Source organism: Pseudonaja textilis, chromosome 1, assembly GCF_049901715.1.
Source record: "Pseudonaja textilis isolate UNSWEBS1 chromosome 1, rPseTex1.2, whole genome shotgun sequence".
NCBI classification, from domain to species: Eukaryota; Metazoa; Chordata; class Lepidosauria; order Squamata; family Elapidae; genus Pseudonaja; species Pseudonaja textilis.
In genome coordinates this window covers 101387102-101406911 of record NC_141990.1, presented here as the reverse complement: position 1 = coordinate 101406911, position 19810 = coordinate 101387102, and the positions used below count along the sequence as shown (strand labels likewise).

At 37.8% G+C, this 19810-nt stretch overlaps 1 protein-coding gene across 1 annotated transcript; it reads right to left on the bottom strand.

Annotated features, from left to right (window-relative positions):
• Nucleotides 1-439: 439 nt before the first annotated feature.
• Nucleotides 440-19803, bottom strand: RTN4IP1 (reticulon 4 interacting protein 1). The gene is made up of 9 exons (XM_026726662.2): nucleotides 19023-19803; nucleotides 17492-17643; nucleotides 15533-15601; nucleotides 13835-13959; nucleotides 12716-12764; nucleotides 9888-10024; nucleotides 9301-9484; nucleotides 9071-9163; nucleotides 440-566 (listed from the first exon to the last, which is right to left on the bottom strand). Exons 1-9 carry the CDS (start codon nucleotides 19309-19311, stop codon nucleotides 447-449), a joined length of 1218 nt encoding a protein of 405 aa, XP_026582447.1. The 5' UTR covers nucleotides 19312-19803; the 3' UTR covers nucleotides 440-446.
• Between the last annotated feature and the right edge of the window lie 7 nt (nucleotides 19804-19810).

The following is a 19810-nucleotide window of genomic DNA, read 5'->3' as shown; positions in this document are numbered from 1 at the left end:
GCAGATTTTTTTCCTTGTTTTCCTCCCCAAAAGCTAGGTGTATCTTTATAGTCCAGGGTGTCTTATAGTCTGAAAAATACGGTACCTAAATTATATCTGTATCTAAAGCTACCACATTTTCAACCACATACAACTGATCCAATGCAGCCATTGTATGAATACTAACTTCTATGTTCCCTACAACTTCATACTAACGAATGATAAGAATCCATTTTTTAATTTTTTCCACCCACTTCCCCCTATTATTAAATAACAGTAAGGAACTACACAAAAACATTCTAGGAGTTTCAGTTGGAAAATGTTGAAAGGCTAATATGAAAGAAATATACTTCCAAAGATTATATTCCTGGTTTGATGTTGGAATTCTTCAAGTGGCTAACAATATTTGTAGCAGAGGAATTTCTAAAGAAAGTAATAATTCTTACAAAAAAACAGAAACCAAGATTTCAGTATTTTTTATTAATTACATTGATCACTGTTTTGCCACGTGCATGCCCTCTTTCCATCTTCTGAAAGGCCATGGGAACATCCGAAAATTCAAACACTTGGTCAATAACTGGATGTATCTACATGGAAGAAAAATACTGTTATTTAAAACTGCCACCAATTTCAGTATATCTGTAACTGATCCGTAACGCTTGCCTGCTCACAGAGGTGTAACTGAAGCTTTCAAAAGCCTTTCAACAGAACTATAGCAATGAAACAAATTCTCAGATGATTGATTGCTTATCTATTGTTGCATATGAAACTATTTATGAAAGCAATGCTCTAGATCAGGCTTGTCCAACCTGCGGCCCAAGGGCCGCATGCGGCCCAGGTCACCTTGTAATGCGGCCCAGTGCCCACCCCAACCTTCGTGCCAGAGCCAGCGAGGAGGAGGAGAAGCAGGCGCGAGGCAGGGCGAGGCGAGTGCCAGGCCAAGCAGCAACAGAAAAAGCAGGCGCCGTCAGAGTGCCACCTCCTGCTGTTGCCACCACCGCCATCGCCTCTGCTTCTGCCCCTGCCGCTTCTGCCCCCGCTGCCACTTCTGCCCCTGCCATCGCTGCCGCCACTGCCCCTGCTGCTGCTTCTGCCCCCGCTGCTGCTGCTGCTTCTGCCTTCCAGTCCTGCCTCATCCAGCCAGGTCATTTGCAGGAGGAGAGGTAGGCGCGAGGCGGGCGAGCTTTCTCCCCCCGCCCGTAAAATTTGCCCGGAAAATAAACCATGATAAAAAAACCATGATAAAAAAACTGTGATAAAAAATAAATAATTTTTAATAAATAATTAATAATAAAAACATCTCACTAACTTCATTTCCAAATAAATTTAATATGTTAACTATGTTTTCTATGGTTTTTTTGGATGATCAGGTATTGTTACTGTTATTTTATTTTATGTGCGGCCCAAACCAAATTTTCATCTTCTAATGTGGCCCAGAGAAGGTGAAAGGTTGGACACCCCTGCTCTTGATGATGCGAAAAAGTATAAGCAACAAAAACTAAATATACTTTCAATATGGTCCATCCCACCAGTTTTAAGGAAGCTCTTTACTGGAAATATGTTCTCCAAACAATGCACATTTTGTGGAATAAATGCTGAGCAACTATTCACCCCCCACATACGTACAAACACATTAGAATTAATTATCGTCATATTTTTGCAAGTATGATTTTTTTTTTACCCTAGATAAAACTAATAAAAATTGATGACAGAGGGGGCAAATACAAGATGCCATCTCTTGCTAGGATAAGGTTCTTCATAGAAATCACCTCATTGTTCAATGTCTACTTACTAGGGGACAGCTACTTCAACAGTGATTTCATTCAGAATAATGAAATATTTTTTCATCTCTTGCTTACAATAGAACAAGACATTAAAATACCCAAAATTTCTACCCAAAAAGAGTTAAATAAATTAAAGAGCTAAAAGATTGACGAGGCCACCAAAACTATGGTTTCTAATTTCTAAGCTCTTATCTTATTTTTACAAACAAAAATAAAAAGAACTAGTGAAATTCTTAAATGTTCAAGTTTTTGAATTCTATAAAATAACTCAGGATTTCACCCTGCATCGTTTTCTTTTGGAAGTTACACTATCATACTAATGTGTAATATTACATATAATGTGATTTTTAAAAATATGTAATTCTTAGGATTGCTCTCTAGAGGGCACAATTTTACTACTCAATGATGCCCACACCACCATTTTTTTCAAAGAAGCAAGTTGCTTTCAGCTTAAACAGATTTTTGTTCAAGGCTATAGCAAACTACTTCCCTGTGTGATATTATTGCAGACCATTATCTAAATGGGTTGCTAGCCTTCAACACTGACAGGAAGTGTCATGAGGGCTGGGACTGATGAGCACAGCACTTTGGTACATTAAGCCCTTTATCTGGCTGGTTGATCCAGACTCATTGTTTCAATAAACCTGAAAAGGGCTGATCGTGTAACCCAGTATAATATGTCATTCACTGTTTACTCCAAACAGCCTGACTAAGACAAATATTTCTTTCCGTACACGCCACCATGCAAGTCAGCAGGTGGTGATGTGACAGTAAAAGGAGATTAGCAAGACAATGAAAACACTATCTTTGTGTTACATTTACACACCATTCAAAAGAGACCCCCCCCCAAAAAAACCTAAGAAGGAAACAAAAAGATCAGAACATACCCTCTTCAACAACCAACACCCAGATAAGCAGAGGTTCACATCAGATAAATAATTAAACAGAAAACAATAGCCTAATCAAGGGACTACTCAGGAGACATACAAGCAAATAAACAATCAAGCAGAAAATAGCCTAATCAAGAAACTACCAAGGAGAAAACCACGCTGCCACCAACACTGGCCAAGGAAAACTATTTTATATAATTAGAGAGCAAATACTTGATTCAATAGCATGATCATGTTACCTAATCAGATCATGAAATGTTTGCAAACAAATGACCAAACTCAGGAGGTCTCTGCAGCAGAAAAGAGTTGTATACATTGTACAAAGAACTATTGCTGAATTCTGACCACATTTGTCCATTATTAGTTCATTGTTCATTAGTGTCATCATTCTATATATTAATAGCAAACTGAATTCTTGTGTTGGTCGTGCTCTAATAGTCTAGGCAAAACAGCCATGTCCTTATGTAATAAGATTATCAGGAGTCTCTAAGAAATCCTTCAGTTTTGTTCACCCACAAATATGGAGAAAATAAATCAAGATTTTAAAAGAACAGGAGGGCAATCAAAATAGACTCTTTCTTGAAACAGAAACCTTGTTTGGTTGGACTACTGAACAAGAGTAATGTATCCCGTAAATGTATTTGTGGCAGGGTACAACTGTACTTTTATACTCCGGGTTCTACTGACACATATCGATAAACTAAAGGAAAATGTCCTTCCACAGTCAAAATATTGTACCTTCCACTGATACTGTGAGGCTCAAGGAAAGCAGGAAGTTAGCCGAATTTCTATCAGAGAAAATGCTGTTGAGAGAGTTTTGTCGTGCTTCCTTTGGAGATTTAGAGCACATCTTCCCACGAGTTCCAGCACTGTTCTCCAGACTCAAGATCTCCCTCCTGTCCTCTCCAGGTACCATCTTTCCCAATTAATGGACACTGGCCATCTTGGATTTTTGTTTCCCTTGCCTTGTCTTGCCATAGAACGAGGACCTGTGAAACTCCTGATAACTCTTCTTTCTGATGTTGGAGAGAACACTGACAAACTCAAGGAAACAGGTTTTATGGCAACACAAAAACCAATGATTTCTTCACAGCTAAGACTGTTTTCAAACAGTCAAAATGATGCCTGCCTACATGGACATCACCAGATGAAGTGCATAAAAATCAAACTGGCCCTATTATTGCATCAAAGACATGGTGAGGTGCTGATGACAGAACAGATCACAAACGGCTAAAAGTAAAAATTCTACTCCAAGCTAAAGAAGAAGAAAAAAGCCAACCAGTTTCCACAATACAACTTTGAGCATTACCCACCATTTTCAGGGAGGATCAGGAATTACTTAGAAGTGCTGATCTCATTGGAAGGGAATCTTGAGAAACTGTGGATTGGACTTAAAGAAGCCTTTCAGAATGAATGCAAGAACAGGATACAAAGATGAAGAAGTAGAAAACAAACTGGATATCAGAATAAGCCATGGAAACTGCCTAAAGAGAAGGCATCTAATTTTCCTACTTCAAGCACATTATGCAAAGATATGGCTTTCTGGAGAAGGGTCTAATGCTGGCCAAAGATGAAAAGAAGAGAATTACCAGCAGCAAGATGAATGAACTCAGTTATATATTAGTGGCCCTGGGTTTGTAGCATTGGAATGCCTGAAATACTAGGTTAGGTACAGATTGCTATGAAGAAAATCTATTTATGTGGTCTTAGTGGCACATAATAAATAAAAAAATGCACTGTGCGTTTGGATGGGAAAGTCAGTTGCCCAGACAATATGTATAAAAGCATCCTTTAATGACTTATGATAGTAACGAAACTCAAATTACTGAGGAAATTACTGAATTCAAAAGCCACCTCCTTTTACCTGGTGTTGCTATCCTTGGTTGCCCTGCAAATCAACATTTGGTTAAGTTCTGCCTCAGAAGGAATCATAAAACTATTCTTTAAAATATAACAGTGTATAAATAACCCCATTCTAGTGGGAACTCTGGTTTCATCCTGGATCTTTGGCTTTCTTGTTCCCTTCTCCCTCTTGAGGGAGCCAGTGTCACACTGCAGCTTCCCTAATGGAAAAAAAACTGGAGGATAGACTTTTAAGGTTGTCCCTCAGAGCAATGGCTGGTCTTTTGATCAAATAACAGAGAAAACACATAGAACACAGCAAAGACGGCCACATAAAATTAAACTACACTTTCTCATCCAAAACATTGAGAACATGATCCACCGAATACTTAGGCACAAACTTCAATCGATTTCAAAACCTTTATGTTTTTATAACAATAGTCTATCCATTTATTTGTCACCTTTTTTTCATAACACATATTTATGTTAAGATATATGCTCCTTTTCAGCCCTAACTATTCAACTTACTTTTGCTGCCTTTTAAACATTCAAGGATCTCACCACATTGGTGCGAAAATTCTGCAATCAGATGCTGCCACAAAAAAGCCTTTTTACATGTTTCCTCCAAACAATTCCCAAGGACAATCAGTATGCATGAATGCTGCATCTCAAGGAAAAATTCTCAGGCTTCCCTATTTAATTTAGAGTTTCTCGAGTTCAACTTCATCAACATACCAAAACAGAAATAAGAATACATATTGTGTAACTAAATTTTGAAAGTTGACCATTGATTTATAGTATGGCTTTATTATACAATACCATATTAGTTGATTAATTATCTTAGGTGCTGCTTTTATTCATTTTTGGGGGTGTTTTTACTGTTTTATTATGGTTAATCTGTTTTAAATGTTTATAATTTTAGAATTGCAAGTTACCCAGACTTACATTTGGTTGAGCTGGGTGACTATAGAAATTGACTGAATGAACAACAATGAAATATTTATTTATTTAGCTTAGGGCAAAAATGTTAAAAAGCACATCACAATTACATTCTCAACAAGCAAATATGATACTGTTTACTCTATAATGATTAGATGGCCTAGACATTGGTATTTGAGAATAGGTCTTTTTTAACATTTATATTTTATTGTGTTTTGCTAATCTAGGTGAAATCTTAACATATATTGCTAGACCATGTATGATATGCCATACACTAAATAAATAAATATTTACTCTATAAGTATTATATAAATATATATAAATAAGTATATGTTTTCTGAGGTTTTTGTGGGTATTTGTATGTGGATCTTTGGTTATTCGGGTTTTCTCCCGCGTAAAATCGGAAGTATCTAGGCGATGTTTCGATGAAGTCTCATTCATCATCTTCAGGCTTGTGTCTTCGGCTTTGTGCTTCTCAGAGTAATGTGAGCTTGCAGCTGCTTCTTCCTTTTAACTGCTAGTGGGGGTGTGACTTGATTGGTTGGGGGGTTGGCTGTGTTCTGATTGGCTTGGGGTGTGTTCTGTTCAGGTGGGGGCTTGGTTGTGCTCAGGTTAGTCTTAGTTGTCAGGGGATTTGAGCTGGTGAGCTGTGATCCTGTTGTTTGGCTTCGTGGTCGTGCCACATCTTCATGGTGGGCATCAGTTCACTTCATGTATGGGTCGGAGGGGTTTGGAGCGGGTAGTGATGCAGCTGCGGTACAGCTTCTGGTCCGTGGTCGTGTCTCATCTTCATTGTGGGTGTGAGTCTGCTTTCTATGTGGAAGTGTGGTGGTAGCATCTTGTGTGGCCCTCGTGGGTGTGGGTCTGGTGTCATTCTTCATGTTAGGTACTCGTTTGTTAATGAGGGCAGGTTTCCAAATGGCTGGTCGGCGGGAGGTATCATCTCGTTTATTCATGCTGTGTGGGTGTTTTTCTATCTCTATGGCTTCTCTGATTATTCTGTTGTTGAAGTGTTGAGTTTAGCGATAGTTCTGGTATTTTTAAAGTCAATCTCATGTCCTGTGGCTTTGAGGTGTTGGACCAGGGAAGAGGTTGGTTCTTCTTTTTTGATCGAGTTCTTATGTTCTTCAATGTGTGCACTTATTCTTCTGTTAGTTTGTCCAATGTATGTGGTGGGGCAGGCGGTGCAAGGGATTTCATATACTCCTTGGTTTTCTAACTCGATTTTGTCTTTAGGGTTTCTTAGGATGGTGGATATTTTTCTGTTTGTGCAGAATGCTGTCTTAATGTTGTGTTTTGGAGGATCTTGCTGATTTTGTCTGTAGTGCCTTTTATATATGGGAGGAGGGCTTTGCCGTTCTCTTGTTCTCTGTCTTGGATTTTGGTTGGGGTTTCTTTTTGGATAGGTGGGTAATCTTCTTTCTTTGGAATCCATTGGCTATTAGTACGTTAGTGAGAGTGTGTAGTTTGGTTTTTAGGTGTTGTTCGTTGGCTAAGCATTTTGTTCTGGAGATGAGTGTCTTCTTTTCATCCAAAAAAGAAACCCCAACCAAAATCCAAGATCCAAAGATCCAAATAAGTATATATATAAATAAACAAATAAAAGATCATTCTGCAGATAACAAAGTATGACATTTATACAACATTAAACGCTGTCCTTTGTGAAAACAGCAAACAAAGGATGAAGCAAACACTTCTATTCTTTGTTATTCTTATGACAAAAGCAAATTAGCCATCCACAAACATTCCAACCACACTTTTAATAGTAAAGAACATTCACCTGCTCTGGTCTTACGCAAATGGATGGCTTAAAGCCACACTATTCTCTCGTTCATATACAAGGGCAATGACAAGATCTTCCCAACCACAAAAAAGAAATGTGACATGGCCATTTGGCCAAATTCTATCTGTAATATTTCCTCATTCTCTCCCAGACATATACAGTTTGCTGGTTTTGCTTGAAAAGTCCTACTTAGGTCCAGTGAAGTATGTCATTCTGTAAATAATAAGAATCTATTGGGGTTCTTTTTTCAGTTTGTTACAGAAAAAGTTGTTAGATCTGCAAGTTTATACATGACACGAAACAACCTTGAAGATGCATTATACAATTCACAGCAATAGCAAATGAATCGCTTATTGAGAATTTACCTGTACAATGATCACACTACGACACCTTTACTAAACATTCAGCCTAACTTGCATTTGGGAAATAAGAGTAGACACTAATTTTATAAGGTCATTCTTAGGACCTCAGCTAGATAATATATGCAAAGTATTGTGAAATATAGTATGTGCACTATAGTTCTATTCTTATCACACAAGCTGATTAATAGGAATTATCAAAACTAAAGAGTTAGCAGTGGGGGACGTAAAGGGCATAGAGAATAGCATTGAAATACAAGAGTGTTATGACTTTGAAATCACTTTGAACATACAATACAAATTTGTTAAGCATGCAAACAGCTGCAGTGTACACCGAGCTCCCAGCAAAGCATTGGCAGTTTGCCGAACAAAAGCAGAATCTGAGTTTATATAGGTCCACTAGTTTCAAAGACAAAAAAAAAGGGAAAAGGAAAAGGCAGACACAGTGTAAATTACAGCATGGCATTGGAATGTGCTAGATAAACCCATCTGAGTGACTTTTTCGTTATCAACTGTTACTAGGTCAATATGCTAATATCTTTAAAGTATGGGTTTACTGAGTCAGTTGTTTCCATCTGGTTTCCCCCCCTCCCATCACCACTCAGTCAATGAAGCTTGTTGTAAATGTTTTCTTAACAGAGCACTTTAAGAAGTTCTTGTGTAAGGGGGGGGAGGAGGAATCTTATAGCATTGGCAATTAAAGCAGCTCACATGTTATGGGGAGGTATCTTATACCACTACAAGAGAAAAAGCTACTACCAAGGCAACAGTCAGATATTTGGGCTTGAATCCAAGTCAAGAAAATAACTTGAGAACATATCTAAGATTTTCTTTAGATAGGCAGATACATATGATAGAAAGAGGGTAGGCAGGTAGGTAGACAGATGGAGGGGGAGGGGAAGGGAGGGAGGGAGATAAAATACCTGTTACAATAAAAAACTGTCCTGACTTTTATGTGTTGGTTTCTTTACCTGATCTACTGCCAGACCCAAAAACCAAGATGATTGTTTTTCTTCCAATAAATAGGGTTACTTTTGTCATAGTTTCATTTAATTCAGTACTTTTTTTCTGAAGTATTCAATAATAAAGGAGAAGAGAAGAATATCTCCCCACCCCGCAAAAAATAACCCCTAACCTTGGATAAAATTAAAAACCAAAGCCTACATAAATGAAGGCCTGATTTTCCCAATGTATTTTATTTTATCCAGTTTGCATGCATTAATGCTCTTGAACTCTTCCTGACATCGGGGTGAAGGGGTCAAGCCCAAGAGAACTAAAAAGCTAGAGAACCACATTCTGCAAATGACATCTTTTCTGGTTAGCTGTGATAGTACAATATGGAAAATAAAACAACCCTCCCACCACTAGGAACATTCAGCAGAAAGTGGCACCTGGTGGCAAGTTGCTTTCCTGCTAAAGTTAGCAGAAAGGCTTGAACCAAAATATCATGGGTTCATCCAATAGCAAAGAATGAAATAGCCAGGTTAGACATACCTTCCCTGCATTAACGAGAGTTGCAATCTCATCCAGATGAGGACCATTTGATGCAAAAAATGACCATCGGTAATGGATCCCATTATAAAGATGCTGCAAAAGAAAGAGAGAAATCTAAGCACCAAAAAGTAAGCAAAACTGCATAACCTTCCACAAACATTTTAGTGAGCTTGTCACTTACATAAGCAAAAGGGGGGGAAAAAAACCCTTCTTTTTTTCCCCTAACCGACCTTCAAAACTTTTGCACCAATAGTGATGCCAGTCCGTAGCATGCCATCAGCTACGCCAAGTCTGTCCATGTTGACTAAAAAGGGTGTGACCAAAGACACATATCTGGCCCCTGACCACTTTCTGAGAAGATTAGGAGCCCAGTTTTCAGTAGATCCACCAACGTTATCTAGGATGAAATCAAACCTAAAAAGAAAAACGCGTGTACCAATTAATGTTCAAAAAGTGAGCAACTCAACATGACATGTACTTTCACAAACCATCCTAGGAATAAATGTAATTCCTATAAGATATTTAAAAGAGGTCAGGAAATAACTGTTTTTGAGCAAGGATGGGAAACGATGGAGATTTTATGAACTGTGGACTTCAAACCTCAGTATTCTTGAGCCACCATGGCTGGCTTAGGAATTCTGGGAGTTGAAATCCACAGGTTGTTCTCTTGTGTCTTAGAGATAGGGGCCATTTGAAAATAAATTTCTAGCTTGTGAAAAATAGCCATGTTGATTTGCAAGGTACCAAAAAATACATAGCCACCTCGCCACTTGGAAACCTTCTGCCAAACACACAATTTAATTAGTTTAGTACATACATGGGTAATTTTTTGAGCTGCTCTTCCATATTTCCTGATTTATAATCAATTATGTCATCTGCTCCAAGACGTTTCACCAATTCGCTGGCATCCTGAGAACAAACTGCAGTGACGTGACCACTCCAAGCTTTCATCAACTAAGAGAGAAGACAAAAAAGGAAATCTACAACCACGTGCACAATCATTATTCCAGCTATGAATGCTACACAATTTCCCTGATTCTAACTCAGGTTTACACCGAAGGTTATTTTGTTTTGGAAATGCTGTGGGGATATTTGGCAGTGTCACATTTTCCACAGTTTTTCGTCCTTAACATTTTACCCACCACACATCAGAATGGCAGATTAGGGAAGACTTAACTTGTTAGTTGTCGGTTCTGGATTTTTTTTTTTCCCAGTTTACAATCTCATTTTTGATATGGAGTGGGCCAAACAGACGAGCCTTACAATGCAACAGCACTGCTATGTCTTGAACTCTTTTTTCCCCTTGCTCCAATAGATGCTTTTGAGTACCTTCCAAAAGTTTAATTGTCAGCTATTCATGTTTTATACCTTACAGTACAGGTAATCTTTGACTATGACCGTAATTGAGCCCAAAATTACAGTAGTAAGTCAGGGCGGTCCTTAAGTGGGTCATAAGTGACCATTTTCACAGCAGTCATAAAGTAAACACTGAAGTCATTAAGGGAATGCTAATTGTTAAACTAATTCACTTCTGCAATGAGCTTTTATTGGTCAGAAATTAAAAAGTAAATGCCGGTTTCCAGCAAAAAAAGTCATAAATTGTGGTCATGTGACCACAGGGGGATGCAAATGGCCATCTATGCAGGGCAATTGCTGAGTACCCAAAATAATGTGATTTGTGGAGAGGAGGGACAGTCCTCAGAACTTTGAATCCTGGTCAAAAATAGCTCCAAGAAGTCAGTCAAACAGTTACTAAACAATGGTCATAAGTTGAGAACTACCTACAAATGATGCTAAAAAACCTTTATTGTGCATTGCTGTTAATTATGTTTCCTTTTACACTAATAATTATCTCTTTCTACAGCATTTCCCCACAATGATTCAATAGCAGGGATTCCTGGAACACTAAACCTGAATTAACACATCTCCAAGTTCACATAATGCACTGTCAAAGTTTTTCTTTGAACCTCTATAAACTATAATGCAATTGGTAATACTTGATTACAGAGCATAAACAAGTACCAACAATTGTGTACCAACAAGGAACCTGCAAATATATAGTAACAATAAACCTTGGTTCACAGCTAAACTTAAGCAGCTACATTGTTCCAAAGAGGAAGCCTACAGAAAAGGTGACAGAATGCTACACAACCAGGCCAGAAACATATTAACAAGAGAGATCAGAGTAGCAAAAAGAAGCTACTCTGAAAAGTTAAGGAATCAGTTCTCAACAAATGAACCAGCAAACATGTGGAAAACTCTTAAAAACATTACTGGCTTCAGCAAACCTCCTTCCCAGGCAGAAGGAAATCAACAACTAGCAGATGATCTGAATGTGTTTTACTGCAGGTTTGAAAAGAAATTACAGCCACCTATCTCCACAACCCACATCTCAAACACGCCAACAACAGCCAAGCCTCCTACAACTGGCCCCAATCCATTGGGCTCACAACGCCTGGTGATCACAGAAAAAGAAGCAAGATCTATGACACAGACAAAAGCCAGGAAAAGCACCAGGGCCAGACAAGATAACTCCTTCTTGCTTAAAAGTCTGTGCTGACCAATTGGTCCCCATCTTCACCCGAATCTTCAATAGATCACTAAAGATGTACTATGTTCCTTCTTGCTTCAAACGTTCTATCATCATCCCAGTGCCAAAGAAGCCCTCGATCAAGGAACTGAATGACTGCAGACCAGTTGCTCTAACATCTGTAGTTATGAAAATCTTTGAAAGGCTTGTGCTGTCCCACCTGAAAACCATCATGGATCCGCTGTTAGGTCCCATGCAGTTTGCATACCGAGCAAATAGATCGACAGATGATGCTGTTAACATGGCTCTGCATTACATCCTACACCAGTCTATCATCTGCACCTCTGTAACTGTCTGGATTGGTTCTGCAACCCAACAGGACAGACACAGACTTCAGAGGATAATTAGGACTGCAAAAAAAAAATTATTACCCACCTGCCTTCAATTGAGGACCTGTATACTGCATGAGTCAAAAAGAGGGCTGTGAAAATATTTACAGACCCCTCACATCCCAGACATAAACTGTTTCAACTCCTTCCCTCAAAACGACGCTATAGAGCACTGCACACCAGAACAACTAGACACAAGAACAATTTTTCCCCAAAAGCCATCACTCTGCTAAACAAATATTTCCCTCAACATTGTTCAACTATTTACAAACTATTTACAAAGTGTAAAGGAGTCTTCCCATCACTCCTTATCACCCATCCCCTCCCACTTGTGATTGTAGGACTGTAACTTTGTTGCTTGTATCCGTATGATTTATATTGACTGTGTCCTAGTATGATTTGATTGTTGATTGTACCCTATGACTATCATTAAGTGTTGTACGTTATGATTCTTGATTCTTAACGAATGTACCTTTTCTTTTTGTATACTGAGAGTATTTACACCAAGACAAATTCCTTGTGTGTCCAATCACACTTGGCCAATAAAGTATTCTATTCTATTCTAAGTGACAATATTCTTTATTGTAGTCACTATTCTAAATATGAAGATAAAGTAATGAATTATATTTATACAATTCCAAAAGACTCTATTCTAGGATTCTTTCAAGAAACGAAACAAAACAGAAGCAAAACGTCTGCCAAGATGATTCGATTTAACATACTTACCTGTATAGCAAAGGTACCCACTCCACCTGATGCACCTATGATCAATATTCTATGAAGTAAAAACAATTACAAATAATGAAAGTATTAACTTCTGTGTAGTTTTATATCTAGTGATCAAAAGGAGTAAACTGATAAAAGTGCCTACTGTGCAAGCTGTATTTAAGGAATTCAATTTATGTAGTGCAGCGTTAAGAAACTATAAATGAAGAGAAACCTACATTTCAAGTAACCTTACATTTCAAATATTGCAAGTTTAAAGCACAGGACAGCAATATTTTAATGTACTGTATAATAAGATATCAACATAAGTTAGAAATAAGATAGAAAGACATTACAGAGTATGGTGAGCACAGCACAAAACATTGTAGGCTGTTCCCTGATACCACTAGATGACATCACTAGGTTTCCCTGCCTTAGAAGAGTGAGGAAAATTCTCAAGGATGACTCACATCCCGGTCAGCACTTCTTCACTCTCCTACCACCGGGTAGGAGATATAGAAGCATAGCCAGCCGCACCAACAGGCTGAAGAACAGTTTTACCCGTGAGCTGTCAGACTTCTGAATGAAAAATAACTTCATGTCAACACAGTATGATAGACTTGCGGGGCTGGTGCGTTGTGCAACAAGGTCACATAGTGTAATAAGATTGGGAGTGGGTTAGGGACTTCTGTCCTCACTATGAGTTGTGTTGGGGGGGGTGGATGCACGAAGGGAGGCTCAGCCAATCTCATTGTATACATGTTGTACTCTGACAATAAAGGTAATAGCATAGTAAAATATTATGAGAATAAAATATGAAAATTGGTTACACTTGGTTAATATTGGCATGAAGGATAAAATCAAGCAATGTTGAGAAAATTATACAGATGAAGAATGATTTTTTTGAACTTATCTGTGACATATTCCTTTGCCTGATATAAAATATTTAAATTAGTTATGTTCAAAGAAGTATTATTTTACAAAAGCTGAAAGGCATGAAATCTATTACTCTTTAAGAGATGCTAAAATTGAATCAGGAAGGTAATATTCATACTCACAGACATCCAAAGGAAAGTTAGGGACTTACTTTGGAATGAGAAAGCCCATGACTAACTTCTTGCAGATCATCTGGCTTTTTACCTTTTGTCGAGACAACTATCTGCATCAAGTCCCCCAGCATTGGACACGGCAAACCATGTGGTTAGACCAACATAAGGCAAGGATGCAGCTTCAGTGTGAGTGAGACACTTCGGTTTCCTTGATATCTGCATAAAAATAAACTCATGGAGACATTGTCCTGGGTTCTCTCAATCAAAACATTTTCCTTCAGTGCAGATCTACCCACCCCAAAAAATAGCAAGTGTCCATACACTTGTCAAATTCATACACGTATCTCTATCAGGTATCTATTCAGTTTGAAGCAGTTGGAAAATGTTGTATTTGGAAAGATACCTCGGATTAATCAATTTCACAAAATGAACAGCCACCCTTTAGATCAGGGGTATCCAACTCGCAGCATGTTTCGCAACGTTTTCCCCATTCACGGAGCTGGGGTGGGTGTGGCCTGTGCATGACTCATCCTGCAGGCGGCCAGTTTGACACCTCTGCTTTAGATAGCACAGGTACTCCTTGACTTACAATCTCAATGGAACTCAAAGTATCTGTTGGTAAGTGAGACATTTGTTAAGTGAATTTTGTCCCACTTTTCAACCTTTCTTGACACAGTTGTTCAGTGAATTATTGCAATTTTAATTTTGTTTTTTGCTTTCCCAAATTTTGTTCTATTGTACTTTACTAATTTATTTGATTCTTTTTGTTAGTTTTTATTGGTTTTATTTTTATTTTTTTGTTTTAAATATGATTTTACATTGTGTAGGCAGCCTTGAGTCACCATGGGCGAATAGGCAGCAATGTAAAATAAATAAATAAATAAAATTTTAAGTTAATAACACAGTTGTTAAGTGAGTCCAGCTTTCCCATTGACTTTGCTTGTCAGAAGGTCACCAAAGGTGATCGTATGTCCCCCGGGACATAAATACATGCCAGTTGCCAAGCATCTGAATTTTGATCACGTGACCATGGGGATGCTGCAACATTTGTAAGTGTGAACAACAGCCATAAGTCACTTTTTTCAGTGCCAGTGTAATTTTGAACAGTCACTAAAGGAACTGTTGTGACTAACTGTACTATAGCTCACCTATGACTTGGCAGTGAGTGACAGGTCTTTTCCATAACCTACTCTGATGAACGGCACTGCTAGAAAAACTTCTGATTCTATCATAAAGGCAGGCAAGAGAATGCAAATTCTCCTTCTGTCTTCTGCAGAGTTTGGTTTTGCCAGATGGACAAATAAAGCACTGTGCTTTTACAGCAGCCAGTTGGATGCCTCCTTTCCACTCTCTTTTCCAAGGCCAAATGGAAAAAGAGGGAAATGCTTATAATACTATGTAGATCGGAGTGGAGATTCTATGTTGTTTTAATATTTTAACTTCAGAGGGTTTTTAGCCACCATTTGAAGGGCAAATATAGAAATAACATATTTCTAGGTGCAGTGGTTAGACTGAAGTATTGCAGGCAAACTCTGCCCACAGTCTGGAGTTCAATCCTGAAGGGGCTCGAGGTTGACTCAGACTTCTATCCTTCCGAGGTCAGTAAAATGAGGACCCAGATTGTTGGGGACAATATGCTGACTCTGTTAACCACTTAGAGAGGGCTGTAAAGCACTTTAAGGGGGTATATAAATTGAAGTGTGTTGCCATTTTAAAAAATTACAACTTTAAAAAAAATGCATTTGTGCATATGTTGACATCATTTCAAAATAAAATTTTGTTGACTTACCTCATTTCCACTTGCTAGAACAAACTCTGACAAGGTACCTTGTTTCCAGGGTGGAATTGCTGCCCATACCTGAAAAATAAACAATCTGAAATATTTTGTTTGTACAAAATAACAAATTTTTTAACCTGCAGAAGGTGCTATATCTAAAGCAAGCAGATAGTTAAAATTCATATTCCTGATGGTAGTGTATTACACACAGAATGTCCAACTCATTCCATTGTGGAAAACCTTTAAGCAAGTTTGTTATTCCCATAAAATAACAATAAAAGAGAAAAATACTCCCACTTACAATCTTAAATGAAACATCTCTGTTGAAGTCATTGGTTTCTATGCTAATGATTTATAAATCCATTCAAAATACTAATGATTTTTCTTGGTTTGGTTTTATTAGCCAGGGCTGAGGAATTTTCTTGTGTGAAAAAATTCTGAAAGTGCTAATATATGCCAGGTGATTTTAAATAAGCAGCATGGTGCAGCAGCTAAAAAGGTAAAGTGCAAACTTCAAATGCATTAACACAATGATAGAATCCAGACTCCTCTACAGGAGGTACTAGTCTCACTATAGTTTAGTTTAGTTTAGTTTAGTTTAGTTTAGTTTAGTTTAGTTTAGTTTAGTTTAGTTTAGTTCAGTTCAGTTTAGTGTCATTGCACCTCATACAACAAAATCAAACACCATCTTCAGAGCACATCATGACCATGACCGTGAAAATAAACACAAACACACATCCTTCACCCTCTACACATTTAACCGGAAACCCACAACACCACACCAACACTGCACTATATAGCAGAATTCAAAAGAGCTACTGCCCTGGGATAGAAGCTGTTTTTCAGTCTGTTTGTCCTTGTTTTTTATTATTCTGTACCATCTGCCAGATGGTAATAGTTCAAAAAAAGGGTTCCCAGGATGAGATGGATCTTTGAGAATGTTTTGAACTTTCTTAAGGCAGGGGAGCTATAAAGCTCTTCCAAAGAGGGGAGAGGGCAACCAATGATCTTCTGGGCAATGACATTAACCCTCTGGAGTGCTTTCCTATCTGCCACTGTACTCTGCACTTCTTGAATCATACATGGAAAGCTATGTCCAGTCCTGGGCTTCATGCTTTAACAAGGATTTTTAACAGGTTTTAATAACAGAACAAAGTTATCCGGACAAAAAAGGGGCCTGGAAATCAAACCTTAAAAGGAACAATTAAAAGAACTTAGCATTCTTAGTTTTCTAAAGAGACACAAGGAAAATATTACAGGTAGTCCTCAACCTATGACCACAACTGAGTCCTGATTTCTATTGCTAAGCAGGACAGTTGTTAAATGAATTTTGCCCCATTTTGCAACCTTTCTTGACATAGTTGTTAAGTGAATCACCACAGTTGTTAACTTAGCAACACAGTTGTTAAGTGAATCTGGCTTCCCTGTTGATTTTGCTTGTTAGAAGGTTGTGAAAGGTGATCTCATGACCCCAGGACCCTGCAACCATCATAAATACATGCCAGTTGCCAAGCATTTGAATTCTGATCATGTGACCATGGGGATGCTGCAACGGTCGTGGAAAAACATATGGCACTTTTTCAGTTTTTTTAAAAACTTTGAAGAGTCACTAAACAAATTGTGGTTAAATCAAGAAGTACATGTATAACAGTCTATGGCTATGTCTATTACATACAGGTGTGATCAGATCTGATTTTTGTTGAAACCATATGCAAAACAAGGAACAATGGACTGAAATTAAAGAGATTCTGGTTGAGTATTAAGAGGAACATCTTAATGAGGTGTTAATGAGAGGAGTGAAGAAGTGAAACAATCTGCCTATTAGAGTGGTTGACTGCCCTCACTGGAGGTTTTCAAATGGGAGCTAAATAATCTGCCACGGTGGTTTGAAAATTCCTGCATAAAACAGGAAGATGGATTAGGTTCTTTTCCACTCTATGATTCTATGATTCTATTTCAATCTTCCATTACCTCATCTCCAGGTTTGAAGTAGGAAACACTCGGTCCACATTCCATAACAACCCCAGAAACATCTCGACCTAGAATTAGAGGAAATTCGTTGCCTTTTTCTGATATGTGCAACGGATCTCGTTTCACTCTTAGAGCAGAAGCTCCATAGCCATCTATTAAAAGAAATGGAAAAACAGGAGTCAATTTGTTGTGCCTTTATTTAGATTTATATACTTCTTTTCTTCACTATTTGCTTGCTATTCCTTACTTTATTCATTCCAAACTGAGGATTCCCATTTTACCGACTGAAAACTGAGACTGAGATGGGCATCAGCTTAGAGTCTCAGCCACAGTATAAATAGATATAATCCGGTATCCAATTTGGCTATTTTAAACAAGAAAACGTGTATTTATTTGTTTCTTTAAAACTGCAACCCCATCAGTATGTCCCAAAGAATTGCCAGAGCATCCCAGAGCAACATAAAAGTCAGATTTGTCTGAATTCAGTTTAGTATATACTGAAGTTTTAAACTGTGTACATATAAACAGGAGTCTGGTTAATATAAGATAACAATAAAGCTATTATGTTCGCTGGTGCTTCATACTGCACATTTTCCACTTTTAAATTTACTCTTAAATATCATGAGCCAATGTGAAAAACGAAGGGGAATCTTCCCAGCAAGGCTCAGCATTTCCTAATAGGATGATCTGACTGAAAGAGAAAATGAGGTCACACTTCCTTGTAAGTGGTAAAATGAAACAGGACAAAAAGGAATGAGTAAAGTCAAAGAGCAGATGTCAGTGGAGATAATTCCATGCTCATTTAGACTGGATTAAGACAAAATTAAGTTAATGAAAATGTTTAAGCAGACCCAGTTAAGGTTACAGTGCAAGAATCTAAGCCTATTCTATTAAATGTCACTTGCATTCCATGAAAATTAATAAGTTTCCAACAATATTCATTCTGTAAATAATATTATGCCACTGGTTTCAACAGATTTAAGAGACTTAACTCTAAAGAAGTTCAAGGCACAATCTATTTATGAAAATCTCTAAGACGCTATTGTATCTTGGCTGCAAAAACTTAGCAGCCAGTAGAAGGCTGCTAAGAAATATGGACATTTTGATTTGCTGCCACCCAGTACTTGTTTCAATTTTTTTACAATTCCAATCTGGTAGTTCTTGCTTAAGATGACAAGAGAATTCTGTGTTTATCAGCTTTTCTATAACTTTTTTTCTACTAGACAAATTCATATGACATTAATAATAAAATAGAAACATCCAGCATAAAACTGGTTATTAGAGCAGTTACATGCGTACTGCAATGTTCCACATGCCTACCTTAGAGATTGTTTTTTTTAAAAAGATAATTAACACCATACTCCATCAGTACTGAAATAAAAGTACAGAAATCATCCATAAGATTTATTTTTGTGAGTTCAGAGTACTTTTACAATTAGTACACTGATGTTCATATCTATATATCTATCTATCATCTATCTATCCATCCATCATCTATATCTATAATATGCAATGCATAACCTCTACTTACTTCGCATGTTAACATCTATGGGATTTAAACTTGCAGCGTGAACTTTAATAATAACTTCATTAGGGAGACGAATTGCAGGAAATGTCATATTATTTGTGAATCGAAGTACATCATTTTTCCCATAGCGGTCAATCACCCAGGAAGGCATTGTTGAGCATCTTTGACAGGAAACGTGGAACTTTCTACTCAGCGGCCGTAGACTCAAACTCTGCTTCAATGCATACAAGCTAAGACAGCCCAACAATTTAGAACATACTTTGCTTCTAAGTGAGTGTCCCCTTAGCAACATGATTGCAAAAGACAACAGAAATGTTAAGCCTCTCTTGATCTGCTTTGAAAAATGCCTCTAATAAATTAGAAAAACGTTAATCCTTATCTTAAAATTACCATTTTGTTCCTTTACAATTTTTGAAAAATATGCCTCCTCCCCTATTGTTTCTCTTTTCTCACAAGACAAGGAAAAAAAAACGTGGAGGAGAAAAGACAGAAATAGCTTTCATTGATCCTCCAAGCTGATGAGCAAAAGAATGCTAAAGTTCACAGGAAGTAAAACTATTTTTTCTCTCTTTCCAATTCCAGAATGCACCAAGTCCTCAAGGCAATTGAAACTAATCTCTTCCGCCGCCAAATATTATACTATTTCTCTCCACCCTTCCACAATGTTCTTCCTATTACTGTTCAACTCGTGCAAAGATATACCCGTCTTAATCTCAAATCTCCTGCAGATCAGCGCCCCGGTCACCCAAATCCCATGCACTCAAACGGGCACCGATTGACAGGCTCCGGAG

What these genes read in the sequence shown, in the direction of transcription:
- RTN4IP1 (XM_026726662.2), bottom strand. Translation starts at nt 19,311, where the DNA reads ATGTTGCTAAGGGGACACTCACTTAGAAGCAAAGTATGTTCTAAATTG. An exon ending in CATAGATGTTAACATGCGAA is followed by an intron (nt 17,644 to 19,022) that starts GTAAGTAGAGGT and finishes TTCTTTTAATAG; the next exon opens with ATGGCTATGGAGCTTCTGCT. An exon ending in CAGCTCAAAAAATTACCCAT is followed by an intron (nt 9,485 to 9,887) that starts GTATGTACTAAA and finishes TTTTCTTTTTAG; the next exon opens with GTTTGATTTCATCCTAGATA.